Source organism: Atractosteus spatula, chromosome 8 (genome assembly GCF_055471065.1).
Source record: "Atractosteus spatula isolate fAtrSpa1 chromosome 8, fAtrSpa1.hap1, whole genome shotgun sequence".
Classification (NCBI taxonomy): Eukaryota; Metazoa; Chordata; class Actinopteri; order Semionotiformes; family Lepisosteidae; genus Atractosteus; species Atractosteus spatula.
Genome location: NC_142713.1, coordinates 42883806 through 42905022, shown reverse-complemented (window position 1 = coordinate 42905022; position 21217 = coordinate 42883806). Strand labels below are relative to the sequence as shown.

General features: G+C 33.9%; 1 protein-coding gene across 2 annotated transcripts in view; it reads left to right on the top strand.

The window, feature by feature from the left end:
* slc2a13a (solute carrier family 2 member 13a) overlaps positions 1 to 21217 on the top strand; it is a 131054-nt gene that overhangs the window by 26908 nt on the left and 82929 nt on the right. For both annotated transcript variants that reach the window (XM_088923623.1, XM_088923622.1), the window contains exons 2-3: positions 4130 to 4289; positions 12887 to 13095. In XM_088923623.1, the coding sequence (XP_088779749.1) occupies positions 4130 to 4289; positions 12887 to 13095 (369 nt within the window). The remainder of the gene's footprint in view (positions 1 to 4129; positions 4290 to 12886; positions 13096 to 21217) is intronic.

Below are 21217 nucleotides of genomic sequence, written 5' to 3'. Positions count from 1 at the left end.
AAGCTTATTTTTTCATTTACAAAATGTTTCTAATGTTACATTTGCTCTTGGTAAAATACCATAAAATAATTTTGTGTACTGGGCAGATTCCACTTTGGACTTGCTCAATCTGGTCTACATTGTGTACTTTTGCGATACTCAATGATGTGGAATGTTTCATAAGATGTACACCTTTCAAAACATAAGACTTATTCTGTAGTAAAATAATAATTTTAATACAAAATAATGATACCTGTAGTTTTATTTAAAAATCCAAATTGTAAAGCATGTTTTGATTAGACTTGTATTTCAGAAGTATATAATAGAGGGTTGTAATTTTGAATATTTTTGCTGCACTAATGTATCTCAGGATCTATCTCAACCAAGTCATGGTCTTAGAGTTAATTTGTAGAAAATTGTGAGCTTGAATACAATATTGGATAAATATCTTTTGCTGTCTTAACAATGAAAGACCTTTAACTAAGAATTTAGAAAACGTAATTTTCTTTACATAGAGCTCTTCTGTATAACTGTCACATTCTAATCTCTATAGAAAGAAAAAACATTATTTTACAAGCAACATTTTGTTGTGCTGGAATGTTTGTCATGTGAAGTGGAGCCCAGAAGAAGGGCAGCAAGTGAGGTCCCAGGACTTGATCCATGCAGTGCTAAGCAGTAGCATTGCCATCAAACACTACAAGTGGGGTCTGTAGCTCTGTAGCTGCTAGACACTCTGTTACGACCCCAAGTGTCTAGGGGTAAAGGGGTGTAACATTTAGGATAATTCTTTTGGAAGCAGGGGGATTCTGGTGAGGGACTAGGAAGCGTGATAACAAGGGTAAGGAACTAGAGTGGTGCCAAAGGAAAGAAAATAACAAACAAAATGGAGCTGGCTAGGACAGTGAGGGAAAGCTAATCTGACTACAAAAGAAAACCCGAAACACATGGTCTTCGGCGTCTTCAACACCCTAGCTAACCTGCACTGACTACCCAAAACCATACAAGACAAATGGCACTCACCCGTACTAACCTAGTGTACTAATACAAAATCAACTAAGTGTGTAAAGTGTACCCAACAACCTAAACTAACCTTATATACAAGAGTTCACACAAAAACACAAGTGAACCAGGAATACAAATAAGGGAAAACAAGAGTAATCAACAGGGGCAGAGTACAAAAGAACACAAAAGTTGAACATGTAACACTGGGGCAAGGTAATGGCAAAACAAGGATGAACACACAAACAAACGAAAATACAAAGAAACTAACAAAAAAAACCAACAAAACAACAAACCCGAAGCTATACGAAAATACACACACACAAAGCAAAACAAACCAACAAACAAAGCCGAAGCAATAACCAGAAGCGAAGCGAAGTGATAACCAAAACCAAAAGGGACCGAAGTCAAACGAAAGGCCTCTCCTTGCTGAAAACCTCCATGTTATATGCTGAATAAGATGTATTCTGATTGGCTGAGAGCTAATTGATGATGACATCAACTGAAAGTGTGGTGTAATGGTGGGCCAATGGGGAAGGGAGAACAATCAAGGGTCAGCAGTGTGGACATAACAGAAAGAACACACACAGAACACACACTGGGACGTAACACACTCCTTATCCAGACCATCATACTTGGACCTCCTCACTGGTCTTGACAAGGTGTCGTAGCCCATGGATTTCCAGATTGTGATGTGTAATTGACCAAGTTCTTTGGCTGTAAAATCTTGTAAGGCTAGAAACTGTCAGGAAGCATTAATTGTCAGAACACTCTTAGACTGTTGCTGATTATGTGGTGGCCAATCAGAATCGGTTTACTGGTCGCTTCCTTGTATAAAAGGTTGATTAACCCTGTATTCGGGGCTCAGCATTGTCAGATTTGTAACATCTCCGGTGTCAGGTTGTACAGTTGGACTTGCTCCAGTACTTAAGCTTACGGTTTCCTGGTTGTGGATCTTCGGCATAGACTCACGGTTATTCCTGGTTCCGGACTTCTTCGTGAATTCTTCTCCCTGTTCCTGGGTTAAGAAGTTCCTGGTTTACCCCATGGGAATGGCCTCGTATCCGGTTTCTGGTGACAGATGCCTTCCTATGGAGCAGTGCTGGTCTTGGGATTTGGGTCTCTGTATTTGGATCACATCGTGATCGCCAAAGTCTGGTTTTGGAGGGACTCAGTGTTTTGTCTTACGCCTGTTAGACATGTCAGGACTTGTAAATCCTGATATCCTATTTGCCTGATATCCTTGACCTTAGACTGTGTTATAGACAATGGTATAGTGTTATTTCCCATGGGTTTGTTATTAAAACTTTGTATGTTCAAATGTAACATTTGTATGTATGTATCAAATGTATGTTCAGACTGTAGTTTTGGTTCTTGCCCTTTAAGGGCTTCCGCTGTGCCACACAGGGTCTGTTTAACGTCTTTAGCGGTTTTTAATAATGTGGAAACCGTAAGAGAAACCTGCTGGTTGTGAACAATGAGTGAACAATGTGTTCTAATGCACGTACTTAGTCCAGTCATCAACACAATGATTGTACAAAGGTGATGTTCTCTGTGACAAGCAGGGCATATATTTTCCTTTCTGTATTTGTCTTCGTTGGTTTTCACCAGGCTTGACATTAAGCAGATCAAATCACTTCATTATCTGTGCCCTTTCAATTCTGTCATTAATGAGGTGATTTACTGACTACGCAACAAAATCACTCAAGTGTATCAGTCATTTAGGAGCAATTAATCAAAATGACACCGCAAAACATCCAATCAATATCCAAAATAAAAAACACTGGTTTTAAAAAAATATACATATATAGAGTGCTAAGTCTCTTACGGCTTACAGTTCTTTTCTCTTTTCTTAAAAAATGGTCGTGGCAGGACTTAACCTGAGATCTGTCATTAATACACTGGTGGTTTATGTGGTACAACTGTGTGTTAAGATTAGAGTGTTAAAAATTGAGCATTCTCAATTGTTGAGTAGCTGAGTCTCATATTTGGGATCATAGCTCAGTTCCGATACTGTAGCTCTACTTTACCATGGCACTGAATGCTGATAACAGTTCTGTATGAGGTTATAGTAAAATGTTTTAATAATGTGGTAATTGATGTCAATACTATTTCAATATCAAAACAATCAGGAGATTGGAAACAAATAAATTCAGAACTTTTTTGGTTTATGTTTCTCGTAACTGGCTAGATTCTTTTATATGCTGACTGACGCAGTTGTATGCATCAGACAGCATGTTGTCTATTATGCTGACGGTGTAATCCCAACACAACCACAGGAGCTTTCATCAGGAAGGGTAAATACACAAGAAATGAAATCCTTCCTGAATAATGACTTTCATTTTGTGTTGTACAAGATATAAATCATATTTATTATCTGCTCCGGGCTACATAAACATTACTGATAGATGTTAACATTGTATCCTTCAAGTGCTTTAATATTTGTACATTAGTCCATTAGTTTTATGGATGATAGTTATGAGTCCCTAGCAGGTTTCAAGAGTGAATAGATGATCTTGCAAGCCAGTGTCAGTATCAGTTCACCTGTATATTGAACTTGCTTTGCTAGATTATTACCCACCATAGAAACACATAAGTACAAAATACTATTGATATGATAATATTTATGAATATTTTAGTTAACATGCACTCCTGCAATGTAACAGTAACTGTAAAAACTGAGACTGAAATCTGGGTCTAGCAAATGAAAATATTGTATTGTGATTTTGTGAATATTTTGCCTGTAAACTGGCAACTTGCTTGTGGAAAAAATACATCACTCTAAAACTGAACAGCTTTCCCAGTAATTTTTCTCTCATTTTAAACACATTAAGAATTAGTTTATGTAAACAGTATTTGCATCATTTAATTATTTTATATTTCTCAAGAAATATGCTTATGAATTTGAAAAAAGCATAATAGAAAGAGGTAAATGGAATAAAATATTAATATTTAAAACAAATTATCATGTTAGTTATAAGAACATATGAAAGATTACAAATAAGAGCAGACTATTCAATCCATCTAGAGCATTTCTTAGTAGTTAATTGATTCAAGGATCTCATCAGGATGCAAAAGTTTGCATTAAAATCTATATAGAATTAAACATTTGTTCTCATGAAAGTATTTTCTTGGTTTTTTTTCCCCACAGGTATTGCTTCCATGACAGTACCAGTGTATATTGCAGAGGCTGCCCCTCCTCAGCTGAGAGGACAATTAGTGACCATCAACACCCTCTTCATCACTGGTGGACAGTTCATTGCAAGTGTCATTGATGGGGCTTTCAGCTACCTTCCAAAGGATGGATGGAGGTATGAATCAGGTGGAAGCACATAACAATGCACTGTTTAACAAAGGGTGTATGTAAGTATCACTTAAAAGAGCATTTATCAGAGCTCCTGAGTGGCACATATTTTAAAACTGCTCGCTCAGAGTAACAGGAGAATTCAGAGACCAGGTGAACTCAGTGGTTCAAGCCCGGGTTATGCTGAGTTTGGGATCCTCTGTGCAGCAGCACATAATTATACAGTAAGAGTGACGTCAAGGTACAGAAGGCACTAGTTGCACATCCTTTGGCAAGACAAATCCTTTGACTTGCTGGGTGCCTGCAGACTTGCAGTGATGTCAGTAATAGATCCACCACTCCCATAGTTGGCAGCAGTTCTCCTTGTGATGTCACCCTTTAATCTTTGTGTTGATTCTATTGCCTTATTCACTGTTAACTAAAGAGGATGTGTGGCTTTGAAAACAAGGGGAGTGCGGGCCAGATGTATTCATTACATAATCCACACTTTCACCAACTTAATCCACATTCGGGTACATACAGTATTCCAAATTTAACTAACAATCTAAATCCGAAACAGTTCATCATCAACAGCTCATCAACAAACTAAACTATAGATTTCTCATGTGTAAATTCAATTGTTCGTTGTGAACTCGTACAATTATTATTAAAAAATCAATTTGTACCTTTGTTATTTTCAACATCATTAATATTACAAAGTAGAATATACATATATATTTGCATATCGTATTAATAAATTGAAAAATGCAAAACAAAAGAAACTATTTGAATGCATCAAGCCATACATTTTCTGTATTTTTCAATATTTTCCAATCCAGTGGCAAAGTAAATTCCATTTACATGTCACCCCTTCTAACTTTTACATTTATTTTCAACATTCACAACCTACAAAGCCGTCAGGGTAGTGTTTCACAGCAGTAATATTCTGCTTGGTTCATTACAGGACCATTCGTCCTACAGGTTTAAAGGCTATCTTTATATTTCTTCCATTTAGCCATGTTTCAAATAAATTTACAGTCCATCTACTCTTAGCCCAAAGCTGATGAAAACAGCTCATTAGCAAAGACAGTGATCATCTGTAAATGGTTTAACATTTCCAGCATGTGCAGCCTTGCACATAAGTATTTTCTTTGTGCTGCATTTTTAACTTGTACTTCCACTTTCATGTAATTCCTCTTCCATGGCTAAAATGTAATCTTTGCCACCACAATTTTGTGAACATTTTTATTTAGATAGACAGCTGCAGCAAATAAATCTGGTTTCTCTTGCATTTACCCCTTTCATTAAAGAAAATAACTTTCATTGAAATACCTTAGATTTAAAATGAAAGTACTGGTCTGATGACTTAATCAGCTGCAAGATCAGAGGGTGATGTCACAAGAATGTATCTACAGTATTGGGACACAGTTCCAAGTGTGGAACTGGCAAAGAATTTATATTTTCTCGTGTCTGATGGCACTCAAAAGCTGTGAATTATATGACTGATTCAACATTTGTCATGGTTTATACCTTACAGTATATAAGGCACTGTGGAGCTTGCAGGATGCCAAAAGATGAATGACTAAAGGGTGGGTGTGTTGGAGGAGCATGGCTACAAGTTCTCGTTTTTTCTGTGCATCGTACAGGAGTTGTTACCAAGAGCAATTGTTGATACCAAATTGTGTGGGAATAAAATATTATTTCCATGTTTAAAAATAGCATTTTTATTAACTTTAATCTCCTTCTTTATTTTTCACAATTCTGTTTCTGAGTTCTATGTTGTTTCTAATAGCTATATATATTTTTTAAACTTTCAAGGAGTGATTGTTAGGATTTTTCTTTTTTCACTTTTGATACTGGCTGTGGTCAAAGACTGGGTTGCTGGGAAAGTTCATCCTGAAACAAACAATCCACTAAATTTTCAACAAAACCTATGGTCTGATATCAACCAAGATGATTGGATATTGATCTTGTATTAATGATAACTACATAGTTTGTTTGGTGGTTTTATTAGTCTTATTTAGACCATATGTTTTAGAGAACACTGAATGCTGCTTTTATGGAAAAATATCTGTTGTAATGGAACATTTGTGAAACACTCTACTGCACTCAAACAATAGCTTTGCCTTAGCTTTCGATCCGATATCATGCCCACATTGTTAAAAATGTTTGAAGACTCATGATGTACAGCTTGACCATTAAGATGTCTTTTTGGTTGGTAAGGCCTTAATAATGTAAGTGAGGAATGCTGCAGAACATTCTACAAAAGGGTTATTTTGTTTCTGTTTCTTTTTGCTTACAAAATTAAAAAAAAACAAATCAGAAAGAACATATATCCAAAGTTATTGTTTTGTTGCCCAGCCAAAATAATTAAATGAGCTAGGTATATGTACTCTACATATTGTAACGCATACGGTCGACATTACAGGTTGTGCGAGCTGGCTTACCAGCACGGTGACGTCACCGCCCTTCCGTGTGAATAGCAGGGACCTCAGCCGCCAGGCTGACAGGAGATTTCCCTTTAGCTCAACTGGCTGGGTCCCTGTCGAGTGACGCCAGAGGCCCGGGTTCAAGTCCCCATTGGTGGGGGGCCGATCTGAGGCGGCAGCGGCGAGGGCGCATACACACGTGAACCCGAGAGCACTACAATGTACACAATATGTGTGCATTACGTATAGCACATTACACTTTTCCTATTCTTCCATAATTATTTCAAATGCTGTGTATTATAAAACTGCTTTAATACAATTAAGGAATACATTCAGAGATTATGGTGAAATTGTACACATTTATTTCAATGGAACAGGATATTTAGCTTAAACAATTTATGGTAATAAACCTAAGCAAACAATATAATCTTAATAGGATGATCCATATGAGCTGTAGTACATGGGGATTTCAGTAACATTTATGTGGCATTTCATGGATAGGCTTGCCCTTTAGCTATGAGCTCCTACTATGAGTGATAAATACGCATCAAAGTTTCTGCATTAAAGAATGATTGGCACTTTGCTTGTGAAAAAAAGAAAGAACAGGCAATTTGTTAATTGATGCAGAATTGCAAGGATTTAATCAGCTTCATCTGTCAACACCCTTAAAATGCCAGATTAGTTAAACTAGAAAAAACTCCACAGTAGGTATTAAGACAGTAATTCAAGGTATGGAGTGACTTGCTTTGTAGACCACAACTCTTGATGTGAAGTCAGTAGTATGCTTTGATTTTATGCAGTATCGCATGCTGTGAGAGGGAGGCTTTTTTCAAAACCTTATTAGAGCCTGCTTTTGTAGAGGAATATTATTTCTGACGACAGTGACTCATGCTACAGAAAAATGGCCATTGCTAGAATTGAAACAAATTCTTTGAGTCGCTCGAATACAATTAATGTTGTAATAATACAGTTTAGTAGTATCTTTAAAAAAAAGTGAAACAAGGACAAAAATTGAACGTATCTTATAGTTTGAGGTGCTGGTCGTAAAGCCATGAGTAAGAGATGACAATGATATATTAGAATAGTGTGTAATTAAATTTTGTTATAATAATGTCAATATCATATACATAGTAATAGATCATTGATAGCCACCACAGTCTGTATCCCCATTGATCTTTTATTACTGATAACTGCATAGTTGATAATCATTTTTAATAGGATATTGAATGCTGCTTTTAAGGTAAAATCTCTATTGTAAAGGCACATTTGTGGAACACTCTACTGCACTCAAACAATGGCTTTGACTTAGTCTTGGACCCAATATCATGTCCATGTTGTTAAAAATGTTTGAAGAGTCATGATGTACAGCTTGACCATTAAGATGTATTTTTTGGTTGGTAAGGTCTTAATATTGGGGAATGCTGCAGAACATTCTACCAAATGGTTATTTTTTCCTTATTAATTTTACTTATACATTTTTTAAAAAGAACATATATCTAAAGTTATTGTTTTGTTATCCTGCCAAAAAGAATGAAATGAACAAGATGTTCACACACACTACTTCATATTAATTTATTGTCCACTGTCAACTGTTTTACACACAAAAATCTTCATCAGGATGTCAGCATGTGGGCATGCACTCCTGGGTGTACTAGTCACCTTTATTTAGAACAAGTAGTTCTGGTGTGATGGACAGTTCAAGCTGCACACACAGCAAGCCCTGGTAACATTTATATAAGTTGTTTTTGCATGTAGTGAAACTAAATTTTTCCTGTTATTTGAAGTTTGTGGAAAGTTTCTGCAGTAAGTCCTAAGAGGAAACATGATAGCAAGATACTAGTAACAGAGAGAAGCAGGTTACTTATTTCTGTAGCATTTTTTGCAAAACTTATTTTAATAGGATAAGCATGTTTGTCCAGGGTACTTTTGGGATATTTCCATTTGTTCATATGAAATAGAAACAAGACGGCAAAGCTGGTAATACCCTAGTAATACCCTGTCAACTTACTGTATTTCTGGCATTTTAATGTCATTGAGAGTTGGAAAGTGTACTCTTAAAACAAAGTGGAAAAACAAAGTACAAAGTAAACAAAGTACTCTTAAAGCAATGTGGACTAGTGGTTAGTACTCTAGACCAGTAACTGATAGAATGAAAGCTGAAATCAGGGTGTGGCACTGGTGTTTTACTTGAGGTACAAGTTTTGGCAATGATGGCTTTTCCTTGGAGTTCCCTACTAACACTACCGTAGACACTGTTGCTCATGAAACATCAGTAAGTTGAGCAGTCTTGATCACTGGTCTTGGTAAACATGCCCTGACTCCTCTTGCAGCCATGCTAGACATACAGTACTGTAATTGTAGGCAACCAGACCCATTTGTATGATTGACATCAAGCATCCCCTGACATAATGGATGGTTTTTGCTTACTTTACATGTGTGTCATACCTACAGTATGTGGAAACCTTTGCTTTCAATATGATTCGGCATACAAAAGCCTTCAGGAAATAGACACTTGGTAATATAACCAAACATTCCTTAGCTGCATGATTCCATGTGAGAAGAAGCCATATGTATAATCAAACATTCCTGAAAAAAATCCATAGTACTAATACTATTGCTATATAATGAATTTAAAAGTAAATAGACATGAACCAACATATACTGTATACAACAGTGTTAATAGCAATCAGTACCGAATTATTTATTCAAATAATTATAAAATAATTATCTAATATATCAAAGGTAGATCTATTTATTCAAACAACTTATTAAAATATTTTATCAGCTTCAATTGATAAAATTTCAAGACTAATTCTATATTCAATCTATAAGGTATCATATAAGGGAATGCTTCCCTTTTCAAACGTATGTTATTAACATATAAACTGATAAAGGATTTTCCAAATATAGTTTTCTGCTTATTTTTCATTCAAACCATATATACCATGAAATACCTACATAGTACTGTTTTCATTCTATCTTGTATTGCACAATTTAACTATTCCTGCTGTATATCTTATTAACCTAGTCAGGGACACAGCAATATCACAGTGCCCCCAGTTAAAGGTCAGAGCAGTCTACTTCTTTTACTGTTTTTGCCCCAGCAGTAAGTAAAATAGCCTGTAGGACATTAGTAAAACTACAGTTTGAATTAAACTGGTTGGAAAACCCCTGAGATATAAACTTATCTGATGGGTATGTTCGATTTACTGAAGAAAATATCAAACACTTTTTGGGGATTTTTCTCACAAAAATATAATCATTGTAAGTTAAAAGGACAAATCATTAGACTGTTTTAAAAAAGTATTTAAATAATGTAGGACATTAAAAAGTGCCATTATGGCCTTACATTGATCTTGAGTCTTGAAACCTCTCTTGCTACCTTCTTATGGGCTAAACTGGGCTCAAGAGTCAAGTTTCTAAAAGCAGACAACACAAAACCTCCCCACAACTTCAAAGATATTATATGCTACACGAACCAATTCTGGTTGAGCCTCCATCCACATCAGGTAGGTATCACATTCAACAGTTCAAGTGCCAGCACAAACATGTACAGTATAATAGTATCTACAGTACCTAAAATAACAGTCAGGAAATGTTGATTAAAAATATTTTTTGTTTTAAAAACCTGAATGACTAATGGTAAAAAAAATAGACGCATGGTAAAATACGTTGTTAAAGCACAAGAGAAATCTTCATAAACGTCTCTGAAGAACCTAATTCCAACAGAAAACCGCAAAAGACTTAATCATAACATGATGTCAAAATCAAAATGCACTGTAAAAAATGATACTACTTATTACTCTTTACTATTTTCTATGAGTTATATATGTTTGTGTACCTTAATCCCATCTAACATAGTTGCTAAATAGCTAAATGATCCAATTCCATCTTACCATCTGTTGAAAGAAGCCAAGGTTTAGTCTTCACCAGTATGTTCCCTACTCCTTACAAACTTTTTCTGGTAAAAAGGTGCTTCCTGTTCTTAATTTTAAAAGCACGTTCTACTTGTATCCCTCAGTCCATGTTTCACTACTTAATTTGAAGAAATTCATAGGGCTTTTAATGCCTTTGAGAATTTTGAACACTTGAATCTGGTCAATTCTTAGTCTTCTCTATTCAAGACTAAAAAGGTTCAGGTTTTTTTTTACCGTGTCAGTATAGGGTAAAAAACATCCCTTTGAGTCCAGGAAGGCATCCTGTATCTTTTTTTTGGATTGATTCCAGAGCAACTTTGTAAATTAGGTCTTTGTAGTGTATTTTGAAAGCTTAACATAGCATTCCTTTATTTAAATGGTACTCTTGTAGCCATAGTGTCTTGAAGTATTCAGACCCTTCCTCTGGTGTCCATTTTTGTGAAATTATAAAGTTCTACATACACATTACTTTACAACTCAGTATTTTATTTTAAACATCATGAAACCTTAAGCGTCTGGAACTTCAAAACATGCTGTTGAGAAACATAAGGAACATAATGCTGCCACCACCATGCTTTATGGTGTTATCTAATACACAATGCTTGAGTAAGATAGAAAGCTTTGCATTTAAAGCAAAAGGTTCTAATTTTGTCTTGTTTGACTGCAAAACCTTTTGCCAGTACATGTTTGCAGTATCACTTTGGTTATTTTTACAATTCCCAGGCAAGATTTTAGATGTCATTTTCACTCCTTTGTGGGGTGACCGGAATATTGGTGGCCTTTGGACAATTTTACCCATTTTGGCCACTGAATGCTATAACTCTATAACTCAAAGTTAATAAATGTTAATAAATTACTTATTACCTTCAAAGAGATATTTAAGGGTCTTTGAAATATTTTTATACCCTTCTCTAAGACCACCTTAGAAACAGATGTGTTTATTCTGCAACCATGTGAACCACTATTATTACACAGAGACAGAGGCAGATAATTGTGTGGCTCATTAAAGTAATTTTGTTCACCTAAGGTTTGCTTACCTAAAGTTTGAAATACTTATTGAATCATGGATTGTAAAATTTCATTGACATTAATAATTTCTTTCCATTTGGTTTTTGCTTTGAATGTATGGAGCAGCAAAATGTGTAAACTGTGCTAGGGTCTGAATACTTTTGCAAGGCACTGCATATAATGTAATATTGTTTGCCTTCCCTCTGTTTATTGCTTCCTCACATTCACCTTTTATTGCTTCCCCACATTGTCAAATAGATGTCGATGATGTGTTAACACCTAAGTTTTTTTCATATACTGTATACAGTAGCTTCTTCAGATTTGGGTTGCTGTAAATTAGTGTTGTGCTTTATTTTTCTTGGAAACAATGTCCCTATCATTTCTACACATTGGAAAAATCCTGAGAGTGTGTTATTTTTTTTTTTACACTCAACCTTATGTCTGCCCAGATGGCATCATTTGTCAGTAGGAGGTAATGAGGTGAAGGTAACACTCTGTCAGGAAGAGAAGTAATTTTTCCTGACATGACCACAAGTAAGAACTGACTAGTAGAAAAAATCCCCCTTCTAAAAATATTGACAGTTCTGTCTGTACTGTGTAGTCTATGGTGGTTATTCCATTAATTACTGCTTTAGTCAGTAAAAATGTAATTACGGCTCTTGTCACTTTAATGCAACTACAGATGCCTGTTTACTCTAATAATTAGGGTCTGTTGTTCAGCTAAATTAAATGTTTTTTAATCATAAGACTAGTCATGAATTCATATTAGGTTTAAGTAAATAGTGATAGCAGTACAAATACCTCTGATCAGATGAATTCTGTATACCTCTATAATTAGCAAATCATTAGAAAATGGAATTATTGATAGCATTACTTTTTTCCAGAATATGATCTGTGGTTAAGACAGAACTATTTACCAGTCTTACTGTGTTACCAGTTAAACATGTTTGGGAAGGACAATTTATATACAATCTACTGTACATTTTAAATATATATTTTTTAACATTAGAGTGATGTCCTGATATACCAATAATTTAATTTGCACTCTTTTCCAAAAAGGTTTCTGTACAATTATTGTCTTACTCTGTTTTTCCACTGCTCTGACTATATTCTAAAGCTAGTAAAAAAAAGTATTTTTTACCAAAATGTGCTGGGTTTTTTCAATGGTTTTGCAGTCTAGTAATGTCAGTTCTTTGTTTTCTTTAAAGTTTTGTGTCTGCACATCTCTACCCCTTGAGATACTGAAAGATCATTTCGTCTTTCTTTTGCAGATACATGCTGGGTCTTTCAGTTGTCCCAGCAGTGCTGCAGTTCCTCGGGTTTCTGTTTCTTCCTGAAAGTCCACGCTGGCTCATCCAGAAAGGAAAGACTCAGAAGGCCCGTCGGGTTCTCAGCCAGATCCGGGGCAATCAAAACATAGACGAAGAGTATGAAAGCATTAAAAGCAGCATTGACGAGGAAGAGAAAGAAGCTGGGGGAGGTAAGCTATATACCAACCTACTGTAGGAGCTTCATTTTACTGAAAATAGACTTTGAGAAAAATAATAGCTAAGTTACATTATCCACCCCCACAACCCATATAAATAGCCACTTCCTTTACACAGTGTATGAAGAACACTGTGGTAAAATCTTCCAGATCTGTTTATCAAAGTGAAATCGATAATACAGAATTATTTGATATACTGTAAGCAGTACTGGTTGTATCTCCCTGTTTTTTTAATGGAATTTCAAATAAGGCAATGGACATCTTGGTTTTGCTCCTAGGTTTGTTAATGGTAACTAAAACAATAGAGAACATTGACCATTTTGTAGCAGATTCACATTGCGTGACTTGAATTGTGGATTTCCTAATCTTTCTTCAGCAACAGTAAAGAGCACCATCCAAACTTCTTTGGACGCAATCTAAGCCATCAATATAATCTCAGCTTTTGAATATTTAGCATTATTGAGTAACTTATTAATGGGTTTTTAATGTTCTTCAGTGCATTGCAGTGTATTTAAGTTATTTTATATACTCTTTTGTTTTACAATTTTTACATGTGGGGAGCTAGTTATTTCTGTACTGTATTTTAAAGGAAGAAGAATGGACTCTGACTTAATTGGCTTTTTTCAAACACTTAACATATAACATATTGGAATACTATTAAAGAATGTTTATTTTTGCATTGACAGTTATAACGTGTTACATTATACAATAGTTTAGTATAATAAAAGTTTCATGAAGAAATCTACTATTAATTAACAATGCTTAAATTACAGCAGTATTATATTAATTTAGAAGGAAACAATGGAGAATTAAGTGCATACTTATTTCACAGTTAGTTTTTAAAAAAACAAACTCAAAATCCTGTTATTCCACCTTATTGATGAAAAAGAACAAGGTTGTTCTCCTATAGCACTGGTACAGTAAGGTAGCTGTGAATTTCCGAGAAAATGAGCAGACTGTAAAGTGTTATTTGTTGCATGTCAGTTGTGATGTTAACTTGCTGTGTCTCTCTCACCTCAGCTGTGAAATTGAGGAGTGAGAGTTTCATTGAAGTCTTGAGTAGCTCACAGTTGCCTCAGGTGTTACTCTTGTAAAACAAAGCACTTTTCTTTCTTTCTCTTTTTGTACACCAGAATAAAAACTTAAAAGCTAAAGCTACCTGAGAAAAAAGGTATACACTTTACATTCCTTGAATCTGTTGGCAAAGTATGTGCTGAACAGTACCAAAGAAATATCATAACGTGCAGCTTGTGTTGCTGTCCCTGACAGATGAATTACAGTTAATAAATCCCATGCCTTCTCTCTTATCAAAGATTGTAGTACTGTCTGAAGCACATCTTAAGATATTCTCTGGTTTATTACATTATGAAAATTAATATGAATATTTAGTAACATTAAAACAAAGCTTTTGTTTTGAGTGGTTACATTCCCTCACCAAAATAAATGCCAGTATTGTTATGCTTCTTGATAATTGATAATGAGTACTGTATATATCAGAATGCGTAATGTAAAAGTGTTCAAGGTGCAAATGGGATAAGTAGAGCTTAATTCCACACTAGAAAGTGAAAAAAATCAACATTTTGCCCGTAGAGCCTTCAATAGTTGGTAACTTTATGTATAGTTGCTTGAACCATGATTCAAAAGTCTGTTTTTTTGTAATCCTTTAAATGGAATATCAGTGTTGTAATAATTATTTTATTATATGCTTTTCCTTTAAATTAACAAATAAAATCATTTTCACAGAAGTTGAGATGTTAGAACTGAATCTTATATTTGATCTGTAGCCAGCTGCAAGAGATCTCCATTTCCATTTAAGCATTATTTGTATTTTTGTTTAATGTCTAGATTTTAAACTTGTTTTTTCTCTGATGTTTCATGATTGACTGTAGATATTCCTCTTTAAATTCTTCTGATGTCTTTCTTCTTGCATCAAAGCCAAATAAAACAATTTTGTATGCTTAAAGGAGCAAGCTGAAAAAATTGGCCTTTTGGACATTTTTATGCCCCCTATTAATAGTACTTCAGGTTAGATGCCTTAATTACTGTACCTTTTTGCTGTAAATTTTGCCATTTGAAATTAAACACCATTAATAGATAAACTACCCACATTTGGGTTATTATTATTGACAAATCAAAAATAATACCAGTTGCAGATGAACTACTGCTGATAATAATAATCACAAAACTAAACAATCAAACATTTAAATAGTGGATTTCAAAGCCCAATATTAATTTTCGCACTTAATTGGCTTCCTTTCATTTATTTCCTTTAACTGTGTTTGTTTAAAAAAAATCTCTACACTTTCAGTGTGATAGTCTGTTATTTTATCACATGAAATCAGGTTGTATTCTTAGGTGAATATGAGTGAACAGTGTGGGTGGATGTAGTTTTTCCAATCCTGACCACTTAGATATATTCTGTGATTTTCTGAGACTGTGATTACAAAAACTGCAGACTTTAAAAGCTTATAATAAATTTACGCTGAAGATCTTGAATGTTGTTCATTGAGTCGGTATTGCTGAATTTACTAATATTTTTTATCTGTAATCTAAACTTGAAATATTTTATATTTACCAAAAACTACATTTTCTAATGCAGAAAGCATAAGTGATTGTTAAATATGGATTCAGGTTCTGGAGACACAACATTTTAAAATATTTTAGGATTGAAGTATTAAAAAAGAACATTGGTTGGTTACATACTGTATCATATTGTAAATTAATCACTTGATATCAAAATATGACAATATATAATATAGACAGTATAACCTACACTTTTTAATCATTTACTAGTTTCCCAAATAATATCCAAATAACTGTTGTTTTGTCTTGTGGTTCTGGCACATTTCTTGATGACACTGGTAATGCCTTGATACTGCACTCATTGCTTTTTCTCCTTTCACAAATCTGCCAGAAATACCTTACCAGAAATTGAAACAACTAGATTAGGTTTTAATGTTTATTTAGATTTAATGTCTTCTTAATGCTTTAGATTCTACAGGCTTCTGTTTGAAATTTTACATTTGAAATATAATTGATTGGTTTCTATAAGATATAATTTATTTCCCCTGTGTAGCTCCTGCCATATGATATGAGCTTATTATGTGCAAATGAATGAACAACAATGACATTGAAATGTTAAAAAAATCTTTATTATAAATAACAAATAATTTTCTTAATACTGTCTGGTTAACAAATAATTTTCTTAATACTGTCTGGTAGCAAAGGTAATAACAATGCCTTTTTAGTTGAAGTTTTAGGAGTGCAAGGGCCTTGTACTGCACATTAGTCATACTGTTAGTGTGTATTCACCTAACCAGAACACAAAAAAGAAGAGACTTCAATGTGTGATATTGTGGAAAGGAAAATATATGTGCCTTGTGAAATTGTTCTGAATCAAGGCTAGATATTGTTCCTGTGAACTGTAACTCTTGCATCTTAAGTGTATATTGAAATTGGTACACATTTAAATATGTATATATGTAGTTTTTCTTAATCTTCAAATCAACAATTTAATAATAAAAATTATAATATTAAATCTTTAATAATAAATAGAAAATCTAGAAATGCTTGAGTAACTGTTTTTATCAAGCTATACCCAGTATGTATTTAAGATAACAAGCAAATGATGATTACAGACAAATAAGTTCGAAACATTGTTTTATTGTCAAAATAAAATGAAACTGGCTTGTTGCAACCACTGAATAAGACCCATGTTTCCAAGAAAAATAGTTTTTAAATATTTTCTTTCTAACAAGAGGCCTTTGTATATGTAATTAGATTTCTGTTTGGTTTGCATTTGGTCTTGCTTTAACTTAAGGTATCTTGAACAGACTTGTAATTAGTTTTTTGGTCACCTATAAATGCCAAAGCAGAATTAAACAGTCTATGATTGAATTTCTTTCTATATGTAAAAAGCACATTTATTTAGAAGTCTAATATATTTGTAAGATTAAAATATATTTTAATATATAAATATATTTTATATATTTTAATATATAAAAAATATTTTTATTTCAGAACTGCTTAAAGAATAATCATCTCTAACAGCAGGAAAGTGAATATTAAAAATGGTAGAAATTAAGTACAGTATATGATATTCAGGCTGCAGTATTTAAATCAAATGTATGCAGTGTTCATATTCCATGACCCACACACACTTATCTAGAAAGAAGTAGGGATTTATTTGATTTTTTTAGATTGACATCACACAATACAGTATATCGTTTATCTCTGCAAATAAATTGACAGTTTAATTCCTGTCAGATCACTCAGTAGGTCTTTTAAAATGCAGATGGATATATTAACTTTTTTCTCAGTGTATTTACCTTTGTGTCTACTTTATGAGTGATGTGTAAAGTACAAATTTGATGTTGGTTACAAATAATGGAAATGTAATGCCTTTCGATTGACAGCTTTTGAATTAATACACTGTACAGATCCAGCCATTCAGAATGCGCAAGGGATACTGCAGTAGTTTGCGGTTGAGCGGCTGCGCGAGATTACGGTAGACTGCGGGAGACCGCACATTTTAGACATTTTCAGTAATGTGACAACAGTTCTTTGTAAAACCGCCAGGTGGAGCTGTAAAAGCTTAACGGGGCACGTGATATTCTGAATTTGTTGATGAGCTGAAAAAGCTATGTCATCAGCAAACATAAAATGTCTAACTGTGTGTTTGCTCTTTCAATTAATAGTGTACAAAATACACACTAAGGGACAAGACAGCCCTGTGGTCAGCCAGTAGAAGTGCATCATACATCAGATAACAAAAGTAAAAACCATTTTCCCACTTCTATATGCTAAGACCTGTTACTTAAAATGCATATAAACAAGTTGCCATTTATTTTTAAATTAAAGTTTGGGTGGCGAGAGAATGGTAAATCATTTTAAAGGCAGAAGAAATATCAACAAGTAAACTATTAATAAATCACTACACGGTGATTTATCAAGATGTCGATAAACTTTGCTTAACAAGGTGAGTATTGTTACAAAGGGGCAGTTAGAAAAATGGTGAATAACAGTAATTGACCGAGTGGGTTAGTCCATAACTAAAAAAAGCTAAAAAAACACCCAACTTGTAATGATTGTCCTTTATAATCATAGCTATTAATTTTTCTATCCACACATTTTATAAGTAGAGGTGTGATAGCCACTGCCCCGTAGTTGTTAAGTTCATTCTTGGGAGGTTTTTGAAATGGGGGATAATAGATTTCCTCCACAATGAGAAAAAAATTGACTAAAAATGTCACATAGTTGATGTGCACAAGATTTAAGAACTCTGCCACACACATTATCTGGAGCTGCACTCTTTCTTGCAATTATCCTGCCTACGCATCTCTTCTGTGTCAATCTTATTAAACTCCTCAGATTCAAGTAAGAGAGCATTGTTTTCGGTGGTAGTTGTAAGTTTTAATTCCAAATGGTTATACAACTAATTTAGATAACTTGCCAGCTATTGGACATGCCATTTAAAACTTGTAAATATTAGCATTGCCCTTCTCAGAAATATTGATCATGGATTTAATGCTATGCCACACTGGTATCACCCATAATCATGGTAAACTATTTTACTGGTACTGGTCTTTATTTTTGTTATGTTTATATACTGTATATATTGTTTATTATTTTTGCTTAAGAGTTAATGGAAAGTTACAGAAGTACATTGCTGCCATCAATGAAAAAAACAATTACTGAATTTTCTCATAACTATGAGAAAATTATCACATCATTACAAGACAGCAAATGATCTCGTAATTACAAGATAGTACATTCTCACGTACCTTAAGTGATCATCACTCGATAGCACAATTGTCATGCAATACCTACATTATTGTTAGATGACTTCTAATTTTATGCAGTAGAATATATTCCACAGAACATTCATTTTTGTTTAAGGATACTTGTGAATGTCCTCATGGTTAAAATTGTTCACATTAGGTACAAATTGTAATATTTATTATGGATAAACCTCTGTGGAAAGTACATCCATGCACATTCTACAGCATCGCATGTTGTCATGAACATTAAACCCACAGTTCCAGCAAAACTATCTGTAGCTTCTAGGTGCTGTCATTGCGGAATGTAATAGGTTGTTCATACACTCAAATGATCATCTTGTAATTGCAAGATCATCTGCTATCTCGTAATTATGAGATAATTCACTATCTCGTAATAACAGATTTTTTTTCCTTGATAGCAGCAATGCGCTTCCATAGAAGGTGGATTGGAAGGGCCTGAAATTGATTATCTCTGAGTTAGAAGGATTGATAGTGTGGGTCAGATGGAATACAGTAAATCTCTGGATTCTCACTCAAGACCTCCGTTTTATAGAAGTTGAGGATAAATTTGTCAGTATAGCAAATATTGGTAAGTGAGCAAATAGCTTGTAGAGCTCATGGTGGAAAAATAGACATTATCTCAATAATCTACATTAGATATCAAACTACCATAGTTTTATGATAAATACCACAATTGCAGTAAACAATGCAATCTATTTTTTATTTTACTTTTACCCATCCCGTATATTTTTTTTGCTGGTCTCATAAATGAAGACATAAATTTCACTAGTTACTGTATGACACCATGATAATAATAGCTCTATCAGGGCACCAGTAATAGCCTCTTGACATGAAATTCCAAATATTATGCTTGACTCCTTGTGCTGTTATAGGAGACATCACATGGAGCCAAGACATAAAAACACAAATGCAATGGGTATAATTAGAAGAACAGATAAAATAAAGTGTTGCTTCTTTTATATGTTTTCTGATTATATTAGGGAAAAAATATTGGATAGGAAAAATATTAGCTGGTTTATTAGACATAGTGGGTTTTGCCAAAGATAATTCTTAATCACTTGGCACTTGTTGCTACTGTTAACATTTGCTAAAGTCATTCTCTAGAGCTTTCTATGTGAAGTCTTGTTGCTCTTTATATTAGTGGATATCCATTGTCAATGAGATAATGAAGCAACTGGATTCTTCCTAGCTGATTCCATTATTTTGGTTAATGGTGTGCCATAAAACAGCTTCAGAATAAGTTTTTTTTCAGACAGATGCCTTTAGTGTTTTTGTCTACTTTTGACACTACATCTTTTCCTCTTAGAAGAAATGAGGAATAGAAAATTAATCAGATTAGTGGCATTCAACCGTAGATCTAGGTTTCTTTAAAGATAATTTCCTAATGTCATACTTACATATATTTCACCTTAGTGAATATATAGAATGTCTGTAGGACAGATGAGTGCTGGCAAACAATCAGATCATATATGAGAAAAAAAAAATCTCATTCTAATAGTTTTAGCACATAAATTCTTATTACTTTTATGATTAAATAAAACATTATATCCTGAGGCAGATATATTTAATCTTTTGGGGTCCAATCCAATTAAGTTCTTGGCGGAAAGAGAACAATATAAAGTTTATGCAATTAATTGAAAAATTGAAATTTGCTATCGGCATTTAATTAAGGATTTATCAGTGATGGGTAATGACCCTTGGGCTCAGATGAGGTCCCATCTTTTCTCAGTGTTTGTCTGAAATACACATTAGTTATTTTTCATGTGTTTTGGAGCAATTATCATCAATGTCCATCCACTTGGAATGCGAGCTCTACAATATAACATGATTTAACATGATTTAATTGACCAGCTAATGATTTGCACCGAGGGCTTCACAAATATATGTTTCCTATTCTTTTCTATAATTTAATTTGAAGTTTTAGCTTTTAAGCCCTTTATGGCTTTTCATTTATTTTGCTCTTTGGCATATGTTGCCTTAATTGATGATTACGGGTTTTCAGTTCTTTGTCTAAGGAATTAAAACGTTAATTAAACATTATCATCCTTGAAACAACCTCTTCTAATTTAATTCAGTTAATCTTGTTTTAAATTGAAATAGTCTCATCGTAAGCAAGGTTTTTGTTTTCCACAAGGGAATGCCACAGAAATTTACATGGTAAGTTTTTGCACAATTAAAAACTTATTCTGTACTCTAAAATAAAAAAAAACTTAAACTATACTATTTTTGTACATGTTTAAATGGAATCTGTTCCAGAGCCTTTCCGTTATTCTTTCCTTGTGCCTTTTCTTTTAATTTATCTTTTTCCTCACTTG